This window comes from Hemicordylus capensis, chromosome 12 (assembly GCF_027244095.1).
Source record: "Hemicordylus capensis ecotype Gifberg chromosome 12, rHemCap1.1.pri, whole genome shotgun sequence".
In the NCBI taxonomy this organism is placed as follows: domain Eukaryota; kingdom Metazoa; phylum Chordata; class Lepidosauria; order Squamata; family Cordylidae; genus Hemicordylus; species Hemicordylus capensis.
In genome coordinates this window covers 10,590,539-10,615,966 of record NC_069668.1, presented here as the reverse complement: position 1 = coordinate 10,615,966, position 25,428 = coordinate 10,590,539, and the positions used below count along the sequence as shown (strand labels likewise).

General features: G+C 54.5%; 1 protein-coding gene across 1 annotated transcript in view; it reads right to left on the bottom strand.

Moving 5' to 3' along the window:
- Positions 1 to 24,602, bottom strand: part of CLTC (clathrin heavy chain) — a 49,337-nt gene extending 24,735 nt beyond the window's left edge. Inside the window, exons 1-8 of the mRNA XM_053274570.1 lie at positions 24,413 to 24,602; positions 11,695 to 11,902; positions 6,894 to 7,162; positions 5,597 to 5,758; positions 4,786 to 4,899; positions 3,991 to 4,164; positions 1,983 to 2,180; positions 148 to 348 (exon numbers count right to left, since the gene is read on the bottom strand). Of these exons, the coding sequence (XP_053130545.1) occupies positions 148 to 348; positions 1,983 to 2,180; positions 3,991 to 4,164; positions 4,786 to 4,899; positions 5,597 to 5,758; positions 6,894 to 7,162; positions 11,695 to 11,902; positions 24,413 to 24,454 (1,368 nt within the window). The 5' untranslated portion in view covers positions 24,455 to 24,602. The remainder of the gene's footprint in view (positions 1 to 147; positions 349 to 1,982; positions 2,181 to 3,990; positions 4,165 to 4,785; positions 4,900 to 5,596; positions 5,759 to 6,893; positions 7,163 to 11,694; positions 11,903 to 24,412) is intronic.
- Between the last annotated feature and the right edge of the window lie 826 nt (positions 24,603 to 25,428).

Below are 25,428 nucleotides of genomic sequence, written 5' to 3'. Positions count from 1 at the left end.
GGGCATTAAAACTAATGGGGAACTATGGTCAGGAAAAGGCTGAAAAAACAGTAAAAAACTAAAAAAAACCACCCCCTGACGCCCCGAAAACCACTGTCTGGCCCTCGAAAATCCCCGGCCACACCGTCAGCCCCCAGGGCGCCCTACCTTGTCCTCCTTCAGCCACTTCTCCAGGAGCTGCTTGCGCCCTTGCTGGAGGACTGGCCTGCAGAGTTCCAAGGACTCGTATTTGTTCAGCTGGCCTTGGTCTAGGAGGATCCCAAAGTACTGGAGCAGGGGAGACGTCTGGCCCGGCTGCGCTGGCACGCTCTGGAACCGGCGGATGGTGTCCGGAGTGCGCAAGATGCCCTGAGAGAGAGAGAGGGAGAGAGAGAGAGATTCATCCTCCACCCTTTGGGACTCCATTCGCTGCACAGTCGGACATTCATTACTGCTCAACCCTTTCTGTGCCAGCGCCAAGCCACGCCACACTTCCCTTATGAGGCACACGGGCCCCACTTCTCCAGCTTGGCTGGGACACAGGGAAAGCCGTTCACGCAACTCTGGGCCAGCCCTTCACAGGCCTGGCCAAGACCACCCCTCAACGGATTCCCCTGCCTGCAGTCAACCAGACCCCCACAAGGGGGGAGGAGGGTGGCGGCAGCGGAAAAAAGCCGCAGAAGGCACAGTCGGGGGACAGAGCCCTCTGTCAGCCACCCAGAGCAAAGATTCTCAACGTTGGGTCTCCAGCTGTTATTGGACTAACTCCCATAATCCTAGTGGCCTTTAGTTGGGGGTTATGGGAGTTGAAGTCCAATAACATCTGGGGACCCAACTTGACCTAGAGGACCTTTCAAGCCCAAAGGCAGGGCGAAAATGAACCTAGAAATTGTGAGGTGTTCCAGAATTGTTTCAAATGCTTCAAGCAGGATCAGATCCGCCATGCGTGTGTTTATTACATTTTTATGGTGCCTCACCCAGATGGCTCTAGGGCAGTTCACAAATATAGAAATAGATAAACACATCAATAAAGTTAAATCCGGTTTAAAAACATGTCCATACTCACTAAGACGAGGCTAAAAAGAGATGTTTCTAGGGCTCTGTTAAAAGGTGGCTGAAACTCTTAAGGCTCCAGCCAGCACTTTGTATTTTGTCCGGCAGCCCGTACAGCTGTTTTAAAAACAGGCATATGGTTAAGGAGGCACAATTCAACTGGGCATGCCGTTTTGTACCAAAGCGAGGCAAGACTTTGCCTCTGGGCTGCTTCCACCCCGTCTACCCCACTCTTGGCCTCCTCCCTTTCGATCTCCCACTGGAGCCGGTTGGGAACTGGCTTCCCCAGAGGCTCAGGTGCTGCTGGGCCCTTCTCTGCAGAAGCGCCATCTCCAGAGCTCCCAGTTCCCAGGACTGCTGGGTCGCGAGCCCCAGTGAGATGCAACTGGTCTGCATCGGTAGCGTGGACCAAGGGGGCTGAGACCCCCATCTTTTGTGATGGCCTCTAGCATCTTATGCAAAGCCCACCACCACACCAGCATTTGGGGAAGGCTGCAGGGGCCGATGCTTTGACTAGAAGTGGGAGAGTCAATGAGTGGGCTTCTTCTGGATATCATAATATTGTTAAGTGATTTAATGATTTAAATGATTTTAATTGTAAACCGCCCAGAGACTCAAGTTTTGGGTGGTATAGAAATATTTTAAATTAAATTAAATTAATCCAAGGTCTCCCTCTCCTCTCCTCCACAATCCAACACCCAGCGGACTCTCTCCTTCAGAGAACCTGAGACCGAGACCGAGACCGAGACAGAGACAACCAAGTGGGGAAGAGGATCTCCGGGCCGGTTTCCTTTCGACTAGGGGGGGACCAGCCACCGACACCAGCTGAGCAAGTGCACTACCAAGACGTGATGGAGAAACCAAAGACTGTCGCTTCAAGTTCCAAGCAATCGCCCAGATCACCCGGGTTTGAGCTGCCGAGAAGAGACGGCCCGGGCTGGGTCCCCTACCTTGGGGGCGTTGGCTGCCACCTTGGCTGCTTCCGAGTAGCTCCCCTGGGCAAAGAGGGCGTTGAACTTCCGGGCAAAGAGCTCCTCGGCCCCTGCCAAGTTGTTGCGGACAGCCATGCGCAGGGCCAGGTCTGGGTTCTGCAGCACGTTGGTGATGTAGGGGATGATGTTCTCCTCCTCGACACACACCGACAGGACCTGGGGCAGGGCGAGAAGACCGTTCTCGCTTAATCGGGCGGTGCTTGGAAACCAAGGACTGGCTGTGACCACTTCCTGCTGAAGGGAGTCGAGCGCCAGAGCTGTCCTTCCAGGGACACACGGTGCAGGGGAAGTGGACGTTCCTCAGACCAGAGGCAAAAGGGATCCCCCCGTTTCAGTGCTCGTACTCTCAACACACACACACATGCAAACAAGAGCAAAGAGTAACCCTCCCCGTGCCTCGATGGGACATCTGGAAAGCTCTCTGCGCGAGGCAGACTACACTTCCCCACAGGCCATCTGCAGTGGTACTATCCAGAGTGCCCCCCCCCCCCACGGAATGTGCCGAACGGCTGGCAAGGGGCTTCCTTCCAGTACATGGAGGCAACACATCACTGGCCTTGGGACTCCGGGCCCCCGAAGGAAGGGAGGTCTGACCCGCCAAACAGTTCCGTGGATCCTCACCCAGGTCTCGCCGTGTGTTCTGCTCCTTCACCAAAAAGCCCAGGGGCATTGGTTCCCAGACACCGCACAACTACAACTCCCATCATCCCCAGCTACAACCACCTTTATTTTATTTTATTTTACATTTTATATCCCGCTTTTCCTCCAAGGAGCCCAGAGCGGTGTACTACATATTGAAGTTTCTCCTCACAACAACCCTGTGAAGTAGGTTAAGCTGAGAGAGAAGTGATGAGTGGGGATTGGAACTCGGGTCTCCCCGGTCCTAGTCTGGCACTCTAGCCACTACACCAGGCTGGCCTTGAGCCATTGTGACGAGGGGTGATGGGAGCAGGAGTCCAACGTCTCCTGGGGAGCAGAGGCTGCCAGGAACACTCCAGCCCCTCTCTCTCGACAGCCCTGCAGATCAGACTCTGGGGAAGCCATGAAGCTGCCGCTTCCCTGCCAGCTGACAGGAGGGAAGTTTTCGGAGATACGGCAGCTTAGCAGCAGATTAACACAATCCGAGGGGAGCGGGGAGGGCAGCTAGCAAGCTAGCTCTCAGAGGAAGGTCTCTCTTAATCTAGCAGCAACGTGAACAAAAACCCCATCCAGGGAGAGTTCGTTTCTCCCGGCCACTCTGGGGAGCCTTCTGAGCCGCCGCCGTTCCCCCGCTGGCCAGGACGGGCGATTGATCCCTGCTGCCTGCCCCAGAAACCTTCTCCAAGAGCAAGCTAAGGGTGGCCCAAGCCTTCCGCCCATGGAAGAGAGGCCAGAGAGGATGAGAGACGCAGCTCACTTCTAGCCGAGGCGCAGAGCCAGGAGGGATCAAGGGGAGGAGGCAAGGCCACACCGGCCCCATGACGGAAGAGGGCTGGCTAAGAATCAGGCCCTAGAGCATCTAGGTTCCCACTTCCCTCCCTGGCAGCATCTCCAAGACAGGGCTGAGAGAGACTCCTGCCTGCAACCTTGGAGAAGCCGCTGCCGGTCTGTGAAGACAATACTGAGCTAGCTGGACCCAGGGTCTGACTCAGTAGAAGGCAGCTTCCTATGTCCCTAACCAAAAGTGCCTAGGGGACCGCTCACCGCCTCCTACTCAAAGCAGATACCACCCATACAGGGAAGTGCTTCAAGGTCGGTGGCGTTCAGCCTGGCCAGGAGGTGGCTTCCTGCCTGCCTTCTCCCCGACACTGAACTTCCACCCACGACGGTTCCAATGCAACTGGCTCTAGAGGAGGGCGGGAAGCTGAGCTCTGAATGCCCTGTCAGTGGCTCCCGACCAATATTCAAGAACAGTGGGAGAGACCCACGACACTCAAAGGTACGGGTCAGCGTGCGATTCGGAAAGCGTCCACTAGAATGGCCTTACTTGTCCTTTCCGGTTGACTCCGATGATGCCGGCCGTGGCTTCGTGGGGGGCGGTGACAAAGATGGTCTCGCCACTGATGCGGTTCATGTAGATGCAGGTGCCCGTTTCAAGGTCATACAGGTGGATGTAACCGTACTTGGTGATCAGGAAGACCACATCGTGCTTTTCACTGATCTGCGGGACGGAGCAGAAATGAACAGAGACCACCCGGGAACATTCCCTTCCTGCCCATCACCGCTGCCAGCGCTCCGCCGGGGCGCAGGATTCTTCGCAGCGCTGCCGAGAATATGTACACACCCCGAACCTTCGGTCAGCGCGGCTACCAGGGCAGCTGCACCACTTTGTTTCTAGCCAGACTACCGAGGCATGCATATTCTATGGAATATAAACGGTTCTTATATTGTTTTGAGCACTGTGTTTTAAATGGGTGTGTGTGTGTGTCTTTTTCAACTTGTGGTACTCGGCGGCTCCCCGAGATCGACAGCCCCAGCTAGAATGGGGGGGCGGGGGAGGCAATCGCCTGCCATCTCAGGGTATCGGCCGAGGAGAGGAAATGCCAGCCAGCAGGGCCAGCTTTGCTCAGCAACCAACCGCTTCCTGGGCTCTGCTGCAAGCCAAAAATACCTGAACTTCTGTTCTATAAAAGGGAGGGCTAAGCAGCAATTACAGGCAGCTTACCCGGTTAAATCCGAGGCTGGGGAGTGGGGAGTATTAGGCGGCGCCATTTTTTTTTTAGTGTCCCAAGCGCAAACCCCCACCAGAGACGGAGACCCCCCACCCCACGGCCCGCCGTACCTGCATGGCCACCGGGAAGTCGTTCTGTGCTTCAGGGGGGAAGAAGACGTCCACGGCTTTCTTGGGGAAGGGCTGGTTCCCGGTGGGAGGCGTGCCAACCTCAATGATATGCAACTGCAGGGGAAGAGAGCCGGTGGGGAGACGGCTTCAGCTTCCTCAGGGACAAGCACGCAGGCCTCCGCCGAAACCTGCCGACTCGCAAGGCGGCAGCAGGACGTTCCATGCACGTTCTTGCTTCCCTGCCTTTTTTTTTTTAAATTAAGACAGACACACCCCCGCCCTGCCCCAAACTTGACAAGGCTCTGCCACCTCGAAAAGCTCCCTGCCAGCACATTTGCCCAGCGCCCTGTGGAAGCACCGTCCCCCGCAGCACAATCGCCTCTCTTCCAAAACCTAGCAAGAAGCCCTCCTGTCCCCAAACCTGGCCCGTAAGCTATAGTCCTTCAGCACAAGCCCCCCAGGCAGGCACCATCTTGTTGCTATATTATTTATTTATTTATTTACACAGTCAGACAGGTGTTATTGACTGGTTTGTTTTATCCAAACATCGAGTCCTTCCCATTATTATTATTATTTCTATACCGCCCTTCCAAAAATGGCTCAGGGTGATTGACACAGAGAAATAAACAAATCCACAGTGCTCAGTGGAGATTCAGGGCATATGGCAGTGGGGAGCAGAGACAGGAGGAGATGTTTTTCAAGGGGTGGTCCTCCCTCAACAGACTCTATAGAGAGAAAAGCCCCAGAGCTCAATGACGACCCCACTAGGCAAAGGGGTTTTTGTGTGTGCACGCTCCGAGCCAGGCCTTACCTTGCCTCCGGCTTGGCCTCTCACTGCAAAACAGAAGAGGGTCGATTCTTCCGCGTTGCCCTCCATCTTGAACTGTGCAAAGCTGGCTGCATGGCCCTCGATGGGCTGGGAGACTTTCCGGTCGACTGAATAAAGCTGCATGGCTCCGACGACACGGTTTTGCTTTTCGTTTTGAAAAAAGGAAGAGCTCAGCATGGTTTCCGTTTCAGGGCCCGAGATTCCAGCCCAACCCACACTCCTGTTCCATGGTCTGCATGTGAAGACCCCAATACGACAACCAGGGGCTGCTCCTTGGAGCCGCAAGGCTCTGCAGCCAGAAGGAAACGCTGCCCACTCCCAGATCCTCGTGGCCGTCTGCTTGCGCTCTGGATTGGGCCGTCTCCACTCCACAAGGGCTCTAAACTCCCGTTTCAACAGTGTCAGTTCCGTGACGACAGGCTAACTCCACGGTCTTGCCAGAACCGTGGGGAGAGAACCCGTGTTCCCTCTAACAGAGATTCCCAGATGGTGTTGACTACAACTCCCAGAATCCCCAAGCAAAAGCCATTGCAGCTGGGGATGCTGGAAGTTGTAGTCCACAACATCCGGGCATCTCTGTTTGAGAGAAGACTGGAGAGAACCACGGTTTTCCTCCAGAAAGGCCAAGCCCAGGCGCATCACATGTACTGCTCCTGCCCCCAAACCCAAAGGGGAGGGGGGCAGTGCTCTACAGCCATGTTTCTCAATGTTTTTGGAGTCATTGACCGGTACATTATTTGTGCGCAGTTTCCTGGACCAGCCATTAGTAAGGGGGCCGCCCGCATCGCCCCCACCCCCTGGCACCCCCCAAAAATAATTTCGGGCAGCTCTCCGTTGCTCATTTCCAGGTAGTCCTTGCTGCTGGATAATGTTCAGTTCAAGGAAGCGAAATGAACATTATCCAGCAGCGAGGGCTGCCTGGAAATGAGCAACAGAGAGCTCCCGGCGGCCCAGAATTGTTTTTTGGTGTGGTGGTTTTTATTAGTGATGCCTCACAGACCAGCAGCGGTCCATGGACCAGTGGTTGAGAAACCCTGCTCTACAGAACATGCGGGACTTGGGCACAAGCAAGACCCCCAGTGGTGTCAAGAGATTCTGAGCAGCCTTGTTGCCTTCCAGCATTCTCCTCTCACCCGACTGCCTGAAATGTCACAATAGCCACCAGTTCCTCACAGGGGAGGAGCAGTGAGGAGGAGACTCAGAATGCTGCCTGAAATCACCACCCATGTCCGTGGGCAATGTCTGGATCTGTCCCCCCTCCGCCCGATGAAAGCATTACCTGGGCCGAGATCCCCGTCAGGAGCAGCCATTTCTGCTTGGCGTCCGTGCGGTAGTTGATGATCTGGCAGCCGGCCAGGCTGGAGTGGCGGTCAAACATCTTGACGGGCTGGGACTCCCCCTCCATGCTCCAGTGGTACACGGCGTTGTCCGTGACGAGGGCCACCGTGTTCAGCGAGATCCACTTCCAGAAGGTGACGTCATCTGTCATGGTGTGCGCCTTCATCTTGCTCTTCATCTCAATGTTGAAGATCTGGAGGGTCTTCCCGGCTGGAAGTACAATTCCAGCTCGCTTAGCGGAGGCGGCGGGCAGCGGCGGGCCACCCCAGGGTCCCGGCGGCAAGGGGGCTAGGAGTTGGCACTGCAGGGCAGGGTTAGACCTGCCAAAGCAGCGACCTCATCCCAAGAAAGAGAGCGTGCCCCGTGGCTGGCTGTGGAATTCCCAGAGGCCAGCAGCCTCTTGGGAGCCAGACACCAACTCTTCGACAACCATGCCAAGAACTCCAGGGGAAGCAACTGTTGGTACTGCCGCTTCCTCCATACCCAAGCAGGAATGCTCGGATGCTTCCCTGCTCCATTACTCACCCTCGCCCCAAGGAGCAGAGTCTACCCAGCTCGCTCAAGAGATCAAGTACACCAAGGCATACAACCAGCATCGCTACACACACATTTATGTCTGCATCTAGTACGACTACGGGAGCAACACAAGACAGTCTCCGGTCAAACGGGGGGAAGGAGTCACACGGCGGACACTTTGTTAGGTCAGGAGGGAGCTTGGTTGGAAACTAACCAACACCCTTAACAAAGTTGCTCTGCTGTTGCATTCTGCAGAAGGACGTGCACAGGGGTGTGTGGAGAGGAAGACATAACGACATCCAGGCAGGCTGGGGGAGCAGGGGAGGGTGCTTCGAGTCGGAGGGGGGAGAGTGAATAACTGCATCAGTGATCATGCCACAACCTCCAACACCCCAACCAGAAGGGAGGAATCTACGCAATGCAGCCGAGAAGCGAGTGTGCGGACGTGGACTGGGGAGACCAGGGCGGCGGGGGGCAGGGGGGCAAAGCCCTCTGCAGCTAGGGCCGACGCTCACTGGACGGCCTGTGGCACATCATGACAACTCTGCCTGAGCTACCTCTCCGGGGTGTAGGGATATAACGTGGGAATGAGACCCCAAGCCCCTTGGGGGGAATGGGGGGGGGGAGACTAGGTGTTGGCAATTCAAATGCTGAGTCACTTCCCTACATACCCACGATTCCCAAAAGGATATTGGAGTGTCCGACATCAGAACACTGCCCAAGACCCCATTTCTGTTTTAATAGGAAACTGAGGCAGGCAAGTTACCCGCTCACATGGGTCCTGACCCAGGTAGCAGTGGCAACAGGGAGGGGAAGAGAGAGCACCATACAGAAGGCCGTAGAGAGGGCCGAGGGAGAGGCCTCTGGGAGGCAGCCGAGCCACCCTCCGCAGCAACCCCGTCAAGGAAGCAGTCTGTCATACAGCCAACTCTACATTGACCAGGGGAGATGAGCTTGGCCTTTGGATCCGAGCCTAGCCCAGGCATGGCACGCGCTGGGAAGGGCCTCCTCAGCTCCACAAGGAGACCTGCCTGCCGGCCTCCCGCTGGAGAGCGGACAGAAGAGAGGTGGGGTGCTGCAGCCATGGGGTGAGAAGGACATCTCCTTCCTATATGATAAATAATTTTAAAAGTCGCGGGAGCCAGAAGAGTCTCCCGGCTAAGAGGCCAAAGAGAGAGAACACCATGCCCTTCCCAGGAGATCCCTAGCCCGGCATCTGCACCACTTCGACTCCTCCAAGGGCACACAGATGCAGAACCTAGAAAGGCCAGACTCGCAAAGCTTATGCTGGTCTGTGACTGGTTGGTTGACTCTCAAAGCCATTAAAGGACTAAGTTCCAAGCAGCCCACAGGGGTCCACATTCTGTCCTATAATGAGTGTGGCCTCGCAGTGGGCCTTCAGCTAACAGGTCCAACCTGCTCTCAAGTGGGAACGGAAAGGGACATTCCCCCCACCACACACACACACACACACACACACACACACACAGCCTGTTTGAGGAGTGGGGTTCCAGCCCACTCCAACTGCTACGCCTTCCACTACTTGAGCGGGGGGGGGGTCCTCCGTCAACCTATGGCCCCACTTCTGCCCCACACTATTTGCAGAGAACATGGAAAGCAAAAAATACAGCCAGATATGAAATTGTAAGAGTCTTCGTCCCGTTTATGAAAAGCTCAATGCATGTGTGAGGTCAGTGCTTTCACCCAAGTGCATTTCGGCAGCCCGAAGCAGACGCCGGAGGCCCTGGCAGTCCAGACCACCTGGGAGGGGCAGAGAGGAGCAGCAGCAGCGCTGGGAAGCGGCTTGAGGTCCCTGCCGGCTCATGACGCAGTGGTGTGCCCCATTAAGCCTTTAAGCTGGTAAGCCTTTTATTATTTTTTTTTTCATTATTATTATTATTATTTGCATTCTCTTTTCATAGGACAGGACAAACACAGATACAATCTGAAAGGGAGGTAACTCACCATCTGCACACACAAGAAAGCATTAAGAAGTGTGACAAAAAGTGAGACAACATTAAAGCCGTCAGAAGAAAAGAAAGAGGAAGCTGTCGTCATGAGATTGTTCAGAGAGCAGCCTCAGGGAGCTCGGGCCCTCCACCGAGGCAGGAATCGTGGAGACCGGGAGGCAGCATTCCAAAGCAGCCCGGCAGAACGCTTGGGCGAGGACGGCGAGACCGCTGCCCCCCACGAGAGGGTCCGGTTTAAGCGGGAAGTTATAGGACGAGGTCGAAGCCAGGGGCATTTTGCTGTGCAACAGGCTTTGCTCTCTCCTGATGGAGCCACAGGTCAGTAGAGAACCAGGGGTGGGACTGGGGCACCCCTTGAACAATACAGCCGCAGGGTCACTGCTGACGCACGCAGCGCGTCTCGGAGCCTGGCACCTGCTGCTCGGATTCCGAAGCAGTGGGGCCAAGTTCGTCCCGACTAACGCCACTCATCCCTTTCCATGCTGCCCTCCGATTTGAGGCGAGCCAGACTTGGGAAGGGATCGTGCACTGGTTTTTCAACCTGCCCAAATCAAGAGGCTTTAGGTGTGTACACCAAAGGCGAGCTGAAGCAGCCCCGCCACTGTGCAGACCAGACCTGTTCAACTTAGCCCCTCCCCCTCAGCTGTTCCTGGACTACAACTCCCATAATCCCCAGCCAAAGTGGCCAATAGCCAAGGATGATGGGAGCTGCAGGCCAACACCAATGAGATCAATGACCTCAAAACAGTGGTACATTTGTTGGTAACCTCCAGACCGGACTTCTGTAATGCGCTCTACGTGGGGCTGCCTTTGTACGTAGTCCGGAAACTCCAGTTGGTTCAGAACGTGGCAGCCAGGTTGGCCTTTGGGTCATCTCAGAGAGACCACGTTACTCCTCTGTTGATCGAGCTACACTGGCTGCCAACTGGTTTCCAGTCAGAATACAAAGTGCTAGTTAAAGCCCTAAACGGCTTAGGCCCTGGGTATTTAAGAGATCGCCTTCTTCGTTATGTGCCCCACCGCCCATTGAGATCACTTGAGGAGCTCCGTCTCCAGTTATTGCCAGCTCATCTGGTGGCCACATGGAGACGGGCCTTCTCGGTCGCTACCCCGAGATTGTGGAATGCGCTCCCTGCTGAGATGCGAGCCTCCCCATCTCTGACTATTTTTAAAAAACATCTGAAGACTCATCTCTTCACCCAAGCCTTTTCAGCTTTTTTAATTTGTAGGTTTTAATTTTAGACTATTTTTAAACTGTCAAACTGTTTTAACCTTTTATATTTGTTTTAATTGTTTTTATGTCATTGTTAACCACCCAGAGACGAAAGTCTGGGTGGTATAGAAGTTAAATAAACACACACACACTTGCAAGGCGGGCCAAACGTTGAGCAGCCCTGGTGCAGACAGGAGGCAGCCCAGGCCAGCCTCTGCGTTCTGAATGGCCCCAGGGGCCAGGGCATTTCCCCAGCCCAGGCACAAGCAGCTTCTGAAGCCACTGACGGGGCAAGGAATGTGCAAGCCACCTCTCACAGTGAAACTTTCATAATTCTTTCACAATCGGCAACTTTCATCATTCCTGCACCCCTCCACAGGCTGTGTGTCCCAAGCCAGAAACAAGGTCAAGGCAGACTGCTGCAGAAAGCTGCCATGTTACAAGCTCGGGAGAGAACCCAACCAGCACGACAGCACTCCCCGGAGCATGACCCACGCATGGGCCAGTCAAGGGGCCACCACAGAGCCCTCCCGCCTTCGCAAGCCGCGCCAACCCGACTCCTTGTGGCTCACATCGGGCTCTTCTCCCTCCCCACCCAGTTTCCATTCACTTGCTGGGAAAGTTGCATTTCCCAGCGGCTCCAGCCACATGCGCGTTAACAGGCTTGGTGAACTGGCAGCCCCAAGATCCAGACCTCCCTATCAATCGGAGTGTCGGACTTTCAACGGCTTTTGATAACGGTTCCGGTTGGAAAGGGGTCCGAATCTTGCCAAATCAGCAGGCCAGTCTGGCCAGCCACCAAGGAGTGACCAGCTAAGTCGACCACTACTGTTCTCAAACCATCGTCAAGGAAGCCGAGCGATCTAAGAATCCTATTTATTGCAATGGGCTTCGCGGAGGCCCTTTTCTCCCTCCCCCCCCTTTTTAACAGGAGGGGAAGGAGTGAGAAATCCATGCACCAGTACAACCCTCGAGTGCCTCAGAACCTGAACTCTTGTTGAGACAGAAGTGCATTCCCATGACCGGAAGGAGATCTTCCTTACCTTTCAGCGCAATGACCTTGCTGGCGGGATTCATGATGGCGCTGTCGGCCGAGATGGGCCGGCGGATGGGGTTGCTGGGGTCGTTCATGTCGATGATGACCACCTGGGCCTGCTCGCCCACCTTCTCCCGGATGCAGATGAATTTGTCCGACTCCATGGTGAGCGTGCTGAAGCCAATATTGGCCGGGTTGATGCCCAGGTTCTGGAGCTGCAGAACACAAGCAAGTCCCGAGTCACTCCACAACGCATGCCCGTGGGCAGACCCTCCACATTCTTCCATTTCCCAGCCACTAAACGTAGCAAGAGCGGTGGCCTAAGAGGGAGCTGGGAGAGCTTTCGCCCTCGTGCCATCAACTTGGATCAAAAAAGAAAATTTTACTTTATTAAAGAGGGAAATCATGAAATGGGGCCCCTTCCTGTCCACTCCAGTTATCTGGTCAGCCAGTTCACTGCCTCAATTCCAACATGTCCAGGAACCCAAGCAAAGGGACCCTGCTGAGCCTGGATGGAATCCCAGATGTTGTTGACTACAGCTCCCAGAATCTCTAGCTGCTGTAGGCTTTGGCTGAGGATGCTGGGAATTGTAGTCAACCACACCAGGGATTTTCAGTTAGAGGGAACACCGGTCTCGAGCCAGAAAGGGGCAACAAAAGAATACAGGGACCCCGAAGCCAAACGGAGCCAAGGCTAGCAGCGAACTACAGGGCCCTCCCCACCCCGCCCCTGGCCAAAGCCAGGAAGACGGCACACGTCCTGCAGCAACAGAGGCAATTCCGCTGGCAGGGCCTGCTGCAGTTGGCTGCCTACAGACAAACGCAGCTCCCATGAGACGGGGAGCCCGCAGGAAACACTGACGTGCTCGGGGATGAAAGATGCTCACGCTACAGCCACTAGCAACCTTTCACGGGGGCATCACAGCCTGAAAGCAGAGCAAGTCTCCAGAGGGCTCCTGGTCCAGGGCGGAAGAGGTGCCATTACTGAAACACTGATATGCAACGGCAGGAAAAAGCCATTTCTGCAACTGCTGGAAATGCAAAGGCTGGAACCAGGAATTTCTGAGCTGCAAACATATTCTGTCGTCACAGCTAAGTGGGACTGAGACACACCCGCGTCCCCTGGAATAAAAAGCTCCCTGCTGAAATAAGATCCTCCCCATCAGTGTTGCCTCTAACTGTGATTCCCAGATGTGGCTGACTACAACTCCCAGAATCCCCCGCTGCAATGCCTTTTGCTTGGGGGTGATGGGAGTTGTAGTCAACAACATCTGGGAATCACAGTTAGAGGGGACACATCTGACAGCTTTTAAAAGAGCTGTTAAAGTCACGTTTATTCATCCAGGCTTTTAATTCGACTTGGAGAATCCATCATTGTTTTAACGTGTGTGAGTGTGTTATTGTAAACCGCTCAGACACGCGAACTTGGGTGGTATATAAATGTGTCCAATAAAATAAATAAATACGCAGGGGTGCCTCAGCAGAGAAGGCCACAGAAACGGGATGCAGCCATAGCAGGGCTGCTGAAGCAACATGGGCAGTCCCAGCGTTAACTGTGCCCTGGACACTCCCCAATCCAGCCCCCACAGAGTGGTGGTGCTGGCCCTCCAAACCCGGCTGGAGAAGGGACTGGGTGCCAGGAGTCGCATTTCCCAACACAGCGGCTGAGCAGGAGAAAAGCAGCAGTTGCTACGCAAACCACACGGTCCTGTTTCGACTGTTGGAGGAAATCTGGGAAGGCTGAAGCAGAGCGCGCGCGCGCGCACACACACACACACACTGCCAGAGCTCAAGGTTTCAGGCACTGGTGCCATCTGGATTCAGACTCCAGCTGCGTTCAGAGCCCGCCCCTCTCTCCCCACCACACAGCAGGGAGAACCCCACGCACGTCAGCCCAGCGTCCTTGAATGGGGGGGGGGGACAAATGGGCAAGGCCGTCAGCCAGCCAGGCAGCCAACCAGCCTCCAAGAGCAGCTCCCCCCACCCCCGGTCTCCCCTTCCACCAAATTTCTGGCCCAGCTCTTGTGCACTTTCAGTTCCTTATTTGTGGGAAACGGTAGCTAGCAATAACTACCAAGAAACTGATTCATTTGCCCACTGGCTAATCAAGGCATGGTTTTGCAAGAGCCAGCCATTTTCCTCCCGGAGACACACGTTTTATGTTCCAGCTTTTAAATTAGACCCAAAAAGCAGTCGTTGTGAGGAGGGCTCCAGTGGAAGCCCCACAGGTGGGTGTGAAACCACTGGGCACCCTGCCCGACTATCAGGGCCATGCCACGCGCCCCACTCCAGGCCTCGCCTTCCATTCTGTCCTGTCCTTCCTTGTAGCCTCCGATAAGGACAGGGTGTGTCCCCCGGTGCTCAACTGGCAGAAAGCCTGGGAGGGTTCACTGCAAAGGCCTAGTGTGGGGCCTTCCTGATTCTACCTGAGCGGGATCTAAAATTTACTGAGCAGGCCTCAAAAAACTTGTGTGTATGTGCATGCCTTAGAGGGAAGACTGGAACTCTGCTTAAGTACACCATCGAACAAGCCAACGTCTAGAACACATGCAGAGCAAAACTGGCCACAGCATCTAATACAACTCCACCACCACAACAAATATTTATATACCCCTTTGCAACAAATGTTTCCAAAGGAGTGCACATAGAGAAACAACAAATAAATAAGTAAATATGATGGCTGTGCTCCAAGCCATCTGACAAAAACAAACGCCGTCTGTTTTTGATAGAGTCCGACAGAAGACGACGCAAGCAGCCTTTTGGGCCAGGATGACACCTGGACTACCCTCTGCGGTCTCAAGCTGTCCAGGAGCTCGTTCCGCTGAGAAGCTCACCTTCGAGAGGGAACAAACTTGGCATGATCTAGTGTGCCCAAGAGCAAGCGACGTGGTTCTTGCAGGAGGTTTCCTGATGCTCTAAGCTGGTTGGGATTCAACTGAGCAGGTTTGCCTTGTCTTTTTGTAAACACGTTCTGTTTACTCCTGGAAAAGTGCTAGGGTACTTTAGCTTACTACTAACCAAGCGACTTGGGCTGTTGGAGCAACCTGAGATTTATGCAGCTTGCAAGATCAACATGGGGTACTTCCATTTCCACACCATGCTGAGTGATTTTACAAGCTGCATGAATCTCAAGTTGGCCCAACAAAGAATTGGGACTGAAATATTATGAGACATATTCAGTAAGGCATTTCAGTGTTCGGCTTCAACAATTTCAAAACTTTTCTTGATAGTTTTGTTTACTGAAATCTTAGAAACACAGGAAGCTGCCATAGAGTGAGTCAGACCATAGGCCCACCATCCAGTGCTGCCTGGCAGGCAGCAGAGAGGGGGACGCTCGCACAATATTGTGGCCCGGCCACTCCCTTCAGCAGACGGAGAGTTGTGGGGGGCCCAGCTCCCGGCCAAGTTGGGGCTCCCCTACCTGCAGTCCTTCAGGGCAAGACGGGCCCCTGGCCGTTTCCGTGGATGAAGCTCCTCCAGTCTCTCTCTTATGGTGGCCGGTGGGGAGGCTGAGACCTTGGAAACAGAGGGGCTAAGAGGCCCCAGGGAGCCCCTTCCTGCAAACAGGCAGAACTTCTGTGCAGGCAGCCTAGGATCCCACACACCCAGGAGCCTCGGGAAGCAGGGCCTCCCGAGCGGGGCAAGCAATGCAGAAGGCAACGGCTTGTGGTGGACGGCGGAGTGGTCAGGACCAGAAACTTGCAGAAAGCTCTGCAGTCAGCCAATATGGAGGATTCACCAGGGAGCTTTCTTGCAACACAGGGATCCAGATGAATGACGACTGTGCCAAGGCTGCCTTGTCATTTTGATGACACTCAGATGCATGCCCGGTAAGTTTGTACTTAGCCCGATACACAAGTTGTGCATCCACAATGCACAACTTCTGCCCTCCAGCCACTTTCAGACAACAACTCCCATCATCCCCAGTGGTGAGGATCATCATCATCCCCCCATCAGGGGTGATGGGAATTGTAGTCCAACCTCTGCAGGAGGCCAAGGCATGCGGCCCTTGCAGCAGCTGGCCAACGCACCCAGCGCCTGTACGCTATAAGTGGGCAACCAGAGCAGAACACGGGCCTCGCCCCTTCGGAAGCCATTTCGTTCCAACTCTGCGACTGGTATAAGCCAAGGCCATTGCATCAAGCTGACTCTTGAGCAATGCTTTGCTCAGCAGAGCCGTACAGAGCAGCACCAGGGCGTAACTCTAACTAACTCTAGAGTTCGGTGAAAGTATAGCAAGCAGAAGCTCGTCCAGCCCAGGACCATCCCCCAGGAGTGTTCTTCGAGGAAGCATGATTCAAGTGCTGTGGTAAGTGAATTGTGACACGCGGAAGGAAGGCCTGCTGGATCTGCTATCCACGGACCCCAACATCCGCCACTCCAGAAAATGCTGACAGCAGCTAACTTGGTGACCTCTTCCAGGAGAGAAATCAGCAGATTTCACTGGAAGTGGAGGGCTTCACCCGGCCACCTTCCAAAGGAAGCGCCAAAATGCTGAGACGGCGTTTTGATAGCACACAACTGGATGAAAGCCACGGTTCCGTTGCTGGACTGAAAACTGGGCGCCCCTTCCCTCTGCCCGGGCACAGACCTGAACACTTCCACATGCTGCAGGCTCTTCCTAGAGATACCTCAAGCAGCTCCTTTCCAAATTAAAGCTGGCGTGGAAGACAACATCCACTCCCTAATCTATACTCTTGTGGCCCGTCTGCACAGCTGCGGCCCTGGCCGAGAGGAGAAGCCTGGCTCCAGCATCTGCCTGGATTAGCAAGCCTCTCCGGAAAAAGCACTCGGCCATGCTGTATGGTACAGAATATCGGCAGGTATTTGGCCCCACCTTGCTCCTGCAACACAGTGGCCAGACCTGGGTACTCCTTGCTTCCCACTGGCCTCCAGGTCCTCTGTTCTCAGCACCACAGGAAACAACTGGTCAACATCTGAAGTGACACACAAGTGCCAGGAATATACAGCAGCCGCGTGTGAAAATCGAGATGCCCGTTTCAGTTCATGCAAGCCTCCCATTTTCCAGAGGCCATGAGACTCAGAGCCAATGTTCAGACCCAAGCCCTGGGTCTTTCCAACACCAATTGGTGGAGCCCATGGAACTCCCCAACGCCATGCCAGAGGAGCCTATGGAACTGCCCAACACTGTATATACATTGGCTGCACTCCGAAGAGCAGCTGCAGCTGTGCTCAGTTAGAGTTCCCTTTCCTGTTGGAGTGCCAGACTCTAAATTGCCCTCTGTCTGAAAAAGGGGTTTGCCATAAGGCAAGGCCTCCTTGGGTGTGCGGCACTAGCTGTGTGGCTTTTTGGATTCAGGCCACGCTTCTTAAGCCCAGATAATGAAGCCTCCCTTTTGCTTAGAGTGGTTAGCCAAGTGTTCCTATTTGCAACTTTGATTCCTACCTGGCAAAACCCAAGATATATTTAAGCACAGGAATATATGAATAGCTTAAAGCTAAAGTGTGCCGTTGAGTCAATTTCAACTCCTGGCGCCCACAGAGCCCTGTGGCTGTCTTTGGTAGAATACAGGAGGGGTTGACCATTGCCATCTCCCGCACAGTGTGAGATGATGCCTTTCAGCACCTTCCTATATTGCCGCTGCCCGATATAGTACCAGCGGGGATTCAAACCGGCAACCTTCTGCTTGTTAGTCAAGCATTTCCCCGCTGCGCCACTTAAGGTGGTCTTAATAGCTTACTGTTTGGTATATTTATGAAACGTCCAAATGTCCAACAATGATGTCCAACAATAATTTCAAATATATCTAGGAGACAGACGATCCGAGCCCACAGTCTTCCTGGTACTTCTGCCATTCAGTTAGCTGCACCCCTGCTTCTAAGGGCCTTGTTGGTTACAATTTTGGGGCTCACTGCTTTTGCCACGAAAAAAGCAGAAACTTTTCTATTCCTGTTAAAAGATAGAGGCCTACTATATCAGCAGCAACCACAGAAAAGAAAAGCTCATCAAGGTTGCCAGACACCGAACGGGTCTGCAGGTGTATGAACGACCTCGTTGGGTCAAACTACGGAGGGAGTATTAGACTGGCAGAATCCCTGTTATCTGGGGAGCTATTTTTATGTATTAGCCTCACTCATAAGCTAGGAAACAATGAACTTTTGATTTTGTAAGGAATCATGAGCTTGTACTTCTGCTACCTTGTACTTATGATATATGTATTCCTGTCTTTCATTCAAAACACCTGGTATGTATCTGTATTCTATATAGCAATTTAGTATAATGGCAACCTTGCCCCTCTGCCCTCAAATTCCTCCCCCACCCCCCACTTTTTTAAAAAAAAAGACTGATAAAGACTTTGTGACTTTGTCTGAGGGGTGCAGAAGATAAGAGGCTGTGTATGCTGAGAGGGTGAAAGGAGAACATCTAAAGCAGGGATTCCCCATCTTGGGTCTCCAGTTGTTATTGGACTTCAGCTCCCACAATCCCCAGCCTCAATGGCCTTTGGTTGGGGATTATGGGAGTTGTCCAACATCTGGAATCCAAGGTTGAACATCCCTGATCTTGAGGACATCTGAAGTCCCAGACGGGTGGCATCGGAGCTGCCATAACTATAAGTTTTGATGGCTGTAAGAGGCTGACCCCAAGAGCAGTTCAGGACCCAGAAGAGTATTAAACCAGAAGACTCCAGACCCAACATTCAGAGGGCAGCTCCAGAACATGCATCTTCTTCCTCTGCATCACTGCAACGTCCCCCCACCCCGTCTTCTCACTGAACCCTCGCATCTGCATCGACGGGAGAGGTCTTAAACTGGCCATTTAAGGTTTCCCTGCACCTTGGTAACAAAATTTCCCATCTCCTCCTGCCTCCCACTGCTAGGCAACCTGCTTGTATTAGAAGTCGTTCAATTAGCTTTGCTTGCTAGGACCTTATCTCTATTGTAGCTCTCTCTATCCTTAGGTAAAAATTCATAAGAGACCTTTCTAGTTTGGGTCTCGTCTCTCTTCACACATCCAGTGGTTAAGGAGTCCCACTGGTTTGATTAATCGCCCCCTTCTTAGCTGCTAAGTCCCGTGGGTGCCCATGACAGGTTGGTGGCAATCCAACTGGACACCCCTAAAGGAAGCAGCGATTTGGAAATTAGGAGAGCACAGAGGCAAAATCCCTGCTGGACCCCAAGTACTTCAAATAATCAAAGTGATTTGCCAACATATTGTCATGGCTTCCAAGTTGCTGGGAATTTTACCCTCTAGCCATACTAAATGCTGGTTCTAAATGAGGTTCTAAAGGCTGCCAGTAGGCCTCCATCATAAATAGAAACCCAAGCACTGCACTGTTTTCTGGCACCACAGTGGCTATAGTTTCAAGTCGCTTCCTAGCCCACCCCCATTCTTCCCAGCCTGCCCACGCAGACCAGGATCAGTCCTCCACATCCCAGGCACTGCCTGAAAGAACCTCCTTCCCCACTCCCCAAAGCAGATGTGAAATGAATAAGCCAAAGGAACAGAGCTTGCATTTCCACAAGTGGCTCGATTTTCTCTTATTAGTCACCTTGGCTTCCCTTTTGCAAGAAAGGAAAAATATAAACCTTGAAAAATGAAAATAAGAGTCGAGACTTGGACCTTGTTTTACGGTACTTAAACCACGTTTTTAAAAGCTTCCTGCCGGGCAGTAGTGGGCAACGTTCAGTCAGAGGCAACCAAGCCATGTCTGTTTACGAGCCCGACTTGTCATCCGTGAGTGGGAAACACGCAGAAGAGCACAGCATCGCTGGTGGGTTCAGGAGTCGGAGCAGAAGAGCATTGCCATTCAATGCTAACTTGGCAAAGAGGCACCTTTAACATGGTGATTCTCTTTCTTGAGCAGGGGGAGAGTAACTGGCCCGATCCACCCCCGGTGATTGTTGCTGGTGTCTATCTTATGTTTCTTTTTAGATTGTGAGCCCTTTGAGGACAGGGATGCATCTTATCTTATTTATGTATTATTTCTCTGTGTAAACCGCCCTGAGCCATTTTTGGAAGGGCGGTATAGAAATCGGATTATTGTTATTATTATTAATAATAATAATGCCTTCACACACACCCCAACCCTCCTCTATAGGATTTTTTCAGAGGAAAGGACAAGGAAGGTCTCTCTTGCGTGCAGAAGAGCAGGAAGGGTCTCTCTCTCTCACACACACACACACACGAAAAGGAAGTTTTTCCACAGCATGTACACTCTGCAAGGGGAGGCCAGTTTTCCGGGCAGGGACCCCTTCACTGCCAGAACACCACAAAGCAAGGAGAAGAACAGGCTGCCAGCGGGGAAAGTGAGCAGGGAAGCAGGTTTCATCTGTCTCTTCGGAAGACAACCCAGCCAGCCTCCTGAATAATGCAGCCGAGGGCTGTTTTCCACTCAGCCAAGAGAGGCCGAGCACCGTGGCACCCTGAGGAGACTTTGCCAAGGAACCCAGCCTGCAGCAGTTGCAAATACCATGCTCTCTGTCTCCAGACACTGTCAGAGGAGTGCCCGTCCCTCTGTAACCCAAGCAGCATTTGGTATGAGGAGCAGCTGAGCAAACCTCAATACAGGCACCGGCTCCCCAGTCGTTCTATCCTGGAAGAGACTTCCAAAGGACGCTCCTAGGGACCAGGTGCTCTTTGAAAACTGGCCAGGCAGGCAAGCTGGGCCAGCAGATTTCTCCAACAAGCCTGCTTGCCCTCTACAAGCCATTTCCCCCTGCAACAGGTAGCCACGGTGGAGGACGGCAGGCGTTCCAAGGTGATCCCAGCCCAGACAGGCCTAACAGGTCTGGCCAACACAGCATGCACCCACCACGTGTGCCCTGGAGTCCTCTGCGACACACACCCAAGAGATCCTTAGCAAAGGGCGCCCTCCCGGTGTTTCTCAATGTTTTTGGAGTCATGGACCGGCACATCATCCATGCACAGTTTCCCAGACCAGCCATTAGTAAGGAAGCAAAATGAACGTTATCCAGCAGCGAGGACTGCCGGGAAATGAGCTCCAGAGAGCTCCCGCCGGCCTGAAATGGGTTTGTTTTTGTGTGTGTTTTTGGGGGGGGGGGCTGATTTTTATTAGTGATGCCTCAGAGACTGAGATCAGTGGTTGAGAAACACTGCTCAAGACCACTCGGTCAGGTTCTACCCTCTGGCAGCCACTGCTTAGCTGACTTGCATCCAAAGAGCCTAGAGAAAGCCTCTTGTGACTGGGTATAATTAGCAATGCTGGTCCAATGCTGCCAGTTTTCTGATGTATCTAGGCACCTGACCCCCTGCAACGAAACCCCAATGTGGAGGGCTCCAGTGTTCCTCTAAGTGTTCCTCTAAGCGCTCCAGTGTTCCTCTAAGGCGTGCACATGCTCACACCTTTTTGGATGTCCACACAGTTAATTTTAGATCCCGCTCAGGCTGAATCAGGAAGGCCCCACTCTGAATGCAGGTGCGCCCCACTGCCTTGATACTCCCGCCCAGGACAAAACTCATTCCGCACACAGATGAAAAATATTAGAGAAAACACTGAAAGGCTCCTGCTCCTTGCCCTCATCATCCTTTCAAATCACCTGCTGAACATTTCAAGAGAGGCTACCAAAAACTAAATCTAAACTTACAAAGAAAATGCACCCTTGACTATTTAAGGTAGACAGGTTGCTCTTGAGAGCTGCCCAAAGCCACAAAATCAGAATTCTACCCTTGGTCGTGGCTATGCCACGTAGTGTGGTGTAGTGGTTAGAGTGCTGGACTAGGACCGGGGAGACCCGAGTTCAAATCCCCACTCAGCCATGAGACTTGCTGGGTGACTCTGGGCCAGTCACGGCTCTCTCAGCCTAACCTCCTTCGCAGGGTTGTTGTAAAGAGGAACGTAGTAGAATGTAGTACACCTCTCTGGACTCCTTGGAGGAAGAGCGGGATATAAAATGTAGATAATATGCAGGCGTGTCTGCTTGCATCACTACTGCTTGCATCACTTTCTGTTTTAAGTCCTCTGTGGATGATCCCAGCCGAATAGGGATCCCACCGTGGGATGCAATGACATCACAGCACCTTGCAGCCAATTGCTCAAGGCCAGACGGTGGGGGGGAGGGAGGCGAGGAGAAGAGCAATATCCCCTCTGATGAGGCATAGTCTAAAGCAGGGCTGCTCAACTTCGGCCCTCCTGCAGATGTTGGCATACAACTCCCATAACCCCTGGCTATTGACCACTGTGGCTAGGGATTATAGGAGTTGTAGTCCAAAAACAGCTGGGGGGCCTAAGTTAAGCAGGCCTAGTCTAAAGGCACACAATGCTGCGGTCCTAAGCAGGTCCGGCCACTGACTGGATAGAAGCCCACCTGGGAAGGGAACACTGCACAGGCCCCATTGCCTTCCAAGGAAGAAAGGGGGGGGGGGAAGCACAACCAAACCATGGCCATTCAATAAAATAACGCCATGCCCCCTCTCCTTACCACACAAAAGCAGTTTCCACACAGCAAAACAGAGCACAAGGTGAGGACACCCCCATGAATGCTTTCCTGCCCTTCTGAACCCCTCACAAGAAGTCAGAAATATTTCCAGAAATCAGCCCCCAACATTGGCTCTGTTCTAAAACCCAGCTGTTAAGGGTTCAAGCAAGGATCTCCCTTTTCCGGAAAAGGATGGTTATCCACACCAAGATTCGTGCACAGGTTGTACATCACGGTTTACAAACAATGTTCCCTCCTTTTCATGTAGGGAAATTCCCTGCTAAGCGGGGGGGGGGGTGCTTCGAAGCACAAATGCTGAAGCCACAGCAGAGCGGGATCTCTGTGCCCCACAGCACGGGCATCTCTCACGGGCACATTTTGCTTTCTCATTCTGCACAGCCTCCTTGGCATGATCCCTGGCCCCCACACAAAACCAGGTTCCAGAAACAACCGCTGGCATCTATGAGCCAGGATTGGCCAAGCTGCTACAAGAACGTTACCCAGCAGCATTTTCTCCCCGTTACACAAGCTTCCTTCAAAATCCATCCACTCTAGAGCGGCCATCCAATTACACACTAAATGAAGTCCAAGGCAAATTACTCCAGCAACCACACACCAAGAAACTCCAGGACATGGTCAGAAGAGTATGAATTAAGGCCACCGACATTTCCCCGGCACTGCAGGGTCTAGAAGTGACGAGCAAGATCGCAACAGGCAGTATGTGGCGCCCCAACAGTGGAAGACTTTGCCCCCACTGCCATGTTGCCCCAAGAGTGGGGCTACCGCCCCCCCCCCCCCACAACTGGTCCCATCAAGGAAGTCAAAGGGAATGCCCCTGAACAACCAAAGCTCCTCTCCTTCCCTAGCCACGCCCCCTATTCAAAGCCACGCCTCCCCCTCCTCCTACACAAGGCCATCTTCTCATTCATTCTGCTGTGTAAACCTCCCTGGAAGCTTTCTGTCCACGACTTGACTAGCAAGCCAGAGGTTGCCAGTTCAAATCCCTGCTGACCCCATCGTGGCCATAAGGGGAGTGGGGCAGAATGCCAGGCACTTCTGGGGGTGGGGAGGAGGAGAAGAGTCTTGCTCAGCACCCATTCTGCAGGGCGCTACCCATCTGGAAGGCATCTAGCTGCACCACTTGACCCGTCACAACACTGGGGGTGGAGGCGGCTTGCTCCGGCTCTGGAGACTTGCTGCCTGGCCAGGCCATTCTCTGCCTGGGCCTTCCCAACCCAGAGAAACGGAAGCAATAGCCCACAGAAAATGGGATCAGCCTGAGTTTTAGACTGCAGATCAAAGCATTCTTGGGGGTGTGTGGAGAGAAGAGACACGGTCCCACTAGAGCAGGGCGGCTCCACTTCGGGTCTCCTGCAGATGTTGGCCTTCAATTCCCATAATCCCTGGCTTTTGACCACGATGGCTAGGGCTCATGGGAGTTGTAGTCCAAAACCAGCGGGGGGGGGGGCGCTAACTTGAGCAGGCCTGCGCCCAGTGCACAGCAAATGCCCTCGCCCCCTTTGCAAGAGACTGGGGCTTCAAGGAGCCGCTCAGGGGCTCCCTCTGAGCCAGGACCAAGAGGAGGGCAGCCCGCTCTGGAATGCAGCAGGGCAGAGACGAAGCCGCCTCCGCCTTCTCCTCCTCCGTTGATACCAGACCGCCCAGCAGGCGCTCCAGGAGGCAGGCATCCAGGCTCACCCACGCAGCACTCAGAGCGGAGAGGACCGCAGCAGCACGACGGGCCTTCGCCCAGCCCTGCTCCCCGCCGCCACAAGACCTCGAGTGCCCCCCTCCCGCTGGAGAAGGAGAAAGGGAGCACCCGGCCAAGGAGAACCAGAGCCGCCGCCTCCTCCACGGCGGGAGAAGGAACCGCCGCCGCCGCCGCCACTCAAGCGGGGCCGCTGTCAAAAAGGCCATGAAACCAGGTCCCCTCCTACACACACACACCCCGAGCAGGCAGGCGTGTGCGGGAGAATAGGAAGGGGCTGAAGCCGGGGCGGGGGTGTAGGCAGCCGGCTACAGAGGCCGAGCGGTTCTTCCCGGAAGGGCCGCTCCCGGCACGCCCGCAACCGGAGCCCCTTCCGGGTGGCCCCGGGCCGGGCCTGGCTGGTGAAGGACTCCCCGCCTGCCTGCCGAGCAGCCCCGGGCTGCCCCCACCCCGCCCGCCGCCCAGGCAAGGGGTGGAGATGCCCCTGCTTCTGTAGCCCCGGCCAAGGCCCAGGCCTGGCGCCCCCTGTCACCCCGCGCCCCTCAGACTGAGGGACCGCCACTCGCTTCTCCCCTTCCTCCCTCCCCCTCGCCCCGCCCTGGGGGTCCCTGTGCCCTACCTGGAGATGCTCCTGGAAGCGGATGGGCAGGATCTGGGCCATGGCGGCGGAGGCGTTGTTGGGGTTGGGGGGCTCCAGGCCGGCGAGGGGCGCAGAGGCGGACTGGCCGCCTCCTCCTTTCCTTCTTCCTGCGGGGGACCGCCGAGAGCGGCAAACGGGAGACTCTTTCTCCTCCTCTTCCTCACGGAGGGGATAGCGTGGTGGCAGCGGCTCTTCTCCTTCCTCTTCCTCGCTCGCTCTCTCCCGCTCGCCTGCCTGCCTCACCTGCCGCCCGAGAGAGCGCCGCGGCGGAAGGATCGCAGCAGGGCGTCCTGAGGAAGGCGGCAGCTTTGGCTGCTCCTGATCCTCCTCAGCGGCGGAAGGAGACGCTCGGCGGAAAGGGACTTCTTTCTCCCCCTCGGCTTCTATTTCTGCGCGAACGAAGGCCCGCCCCTGTGCGCGCGGCCTCCGCCCGCCCCCCTTTTTATTTTTGCCACATCATGCGACCTGGGTGGGGGTGACGCCACTTCCGTCCCCAGCGGCCCCCCCCAGCTGGGCGCCCTGGTCCTGCTCACGTGACGGGGGTAAAAAAGAAGTCCGGGCGGCCCGAGGTCTGGCTCCAGCACCACCACCATCACCCCGCTTCGTCGCTCGCCAAAGTAGTCCCCGCGAGTGGAGGAGGGCGTGGAGAAAGCCGCTGGAGGCGGAAGCGAGCGCGGAGAGCGAGGCCGGGTCCGCGGGTTCGAGTCCCGCGGTGGCCTCGGTCGGTGACCTTGGGCACATAACCTTGTTCTCCCTCTTCCTTTTCTTCACCCCCACCCCGCGATTGGAGCAGGGACTAAATGGTCCAAGGCCCAAGACAGCGACTTTGCAACGGCAGGTATACTGCCTCTAAAGGGGGAGGCTTTGCAGAAACAGCATGAAGCGGTAAGCCAGAGGGAGACTGGGCCTCTCTGCCTTCCATGCTAACCAGAATGGCTCTGCCAAATCCATCCAACCAGATCGCCAAAGGAACCCAGAAGCAGCACTTGGAGAGC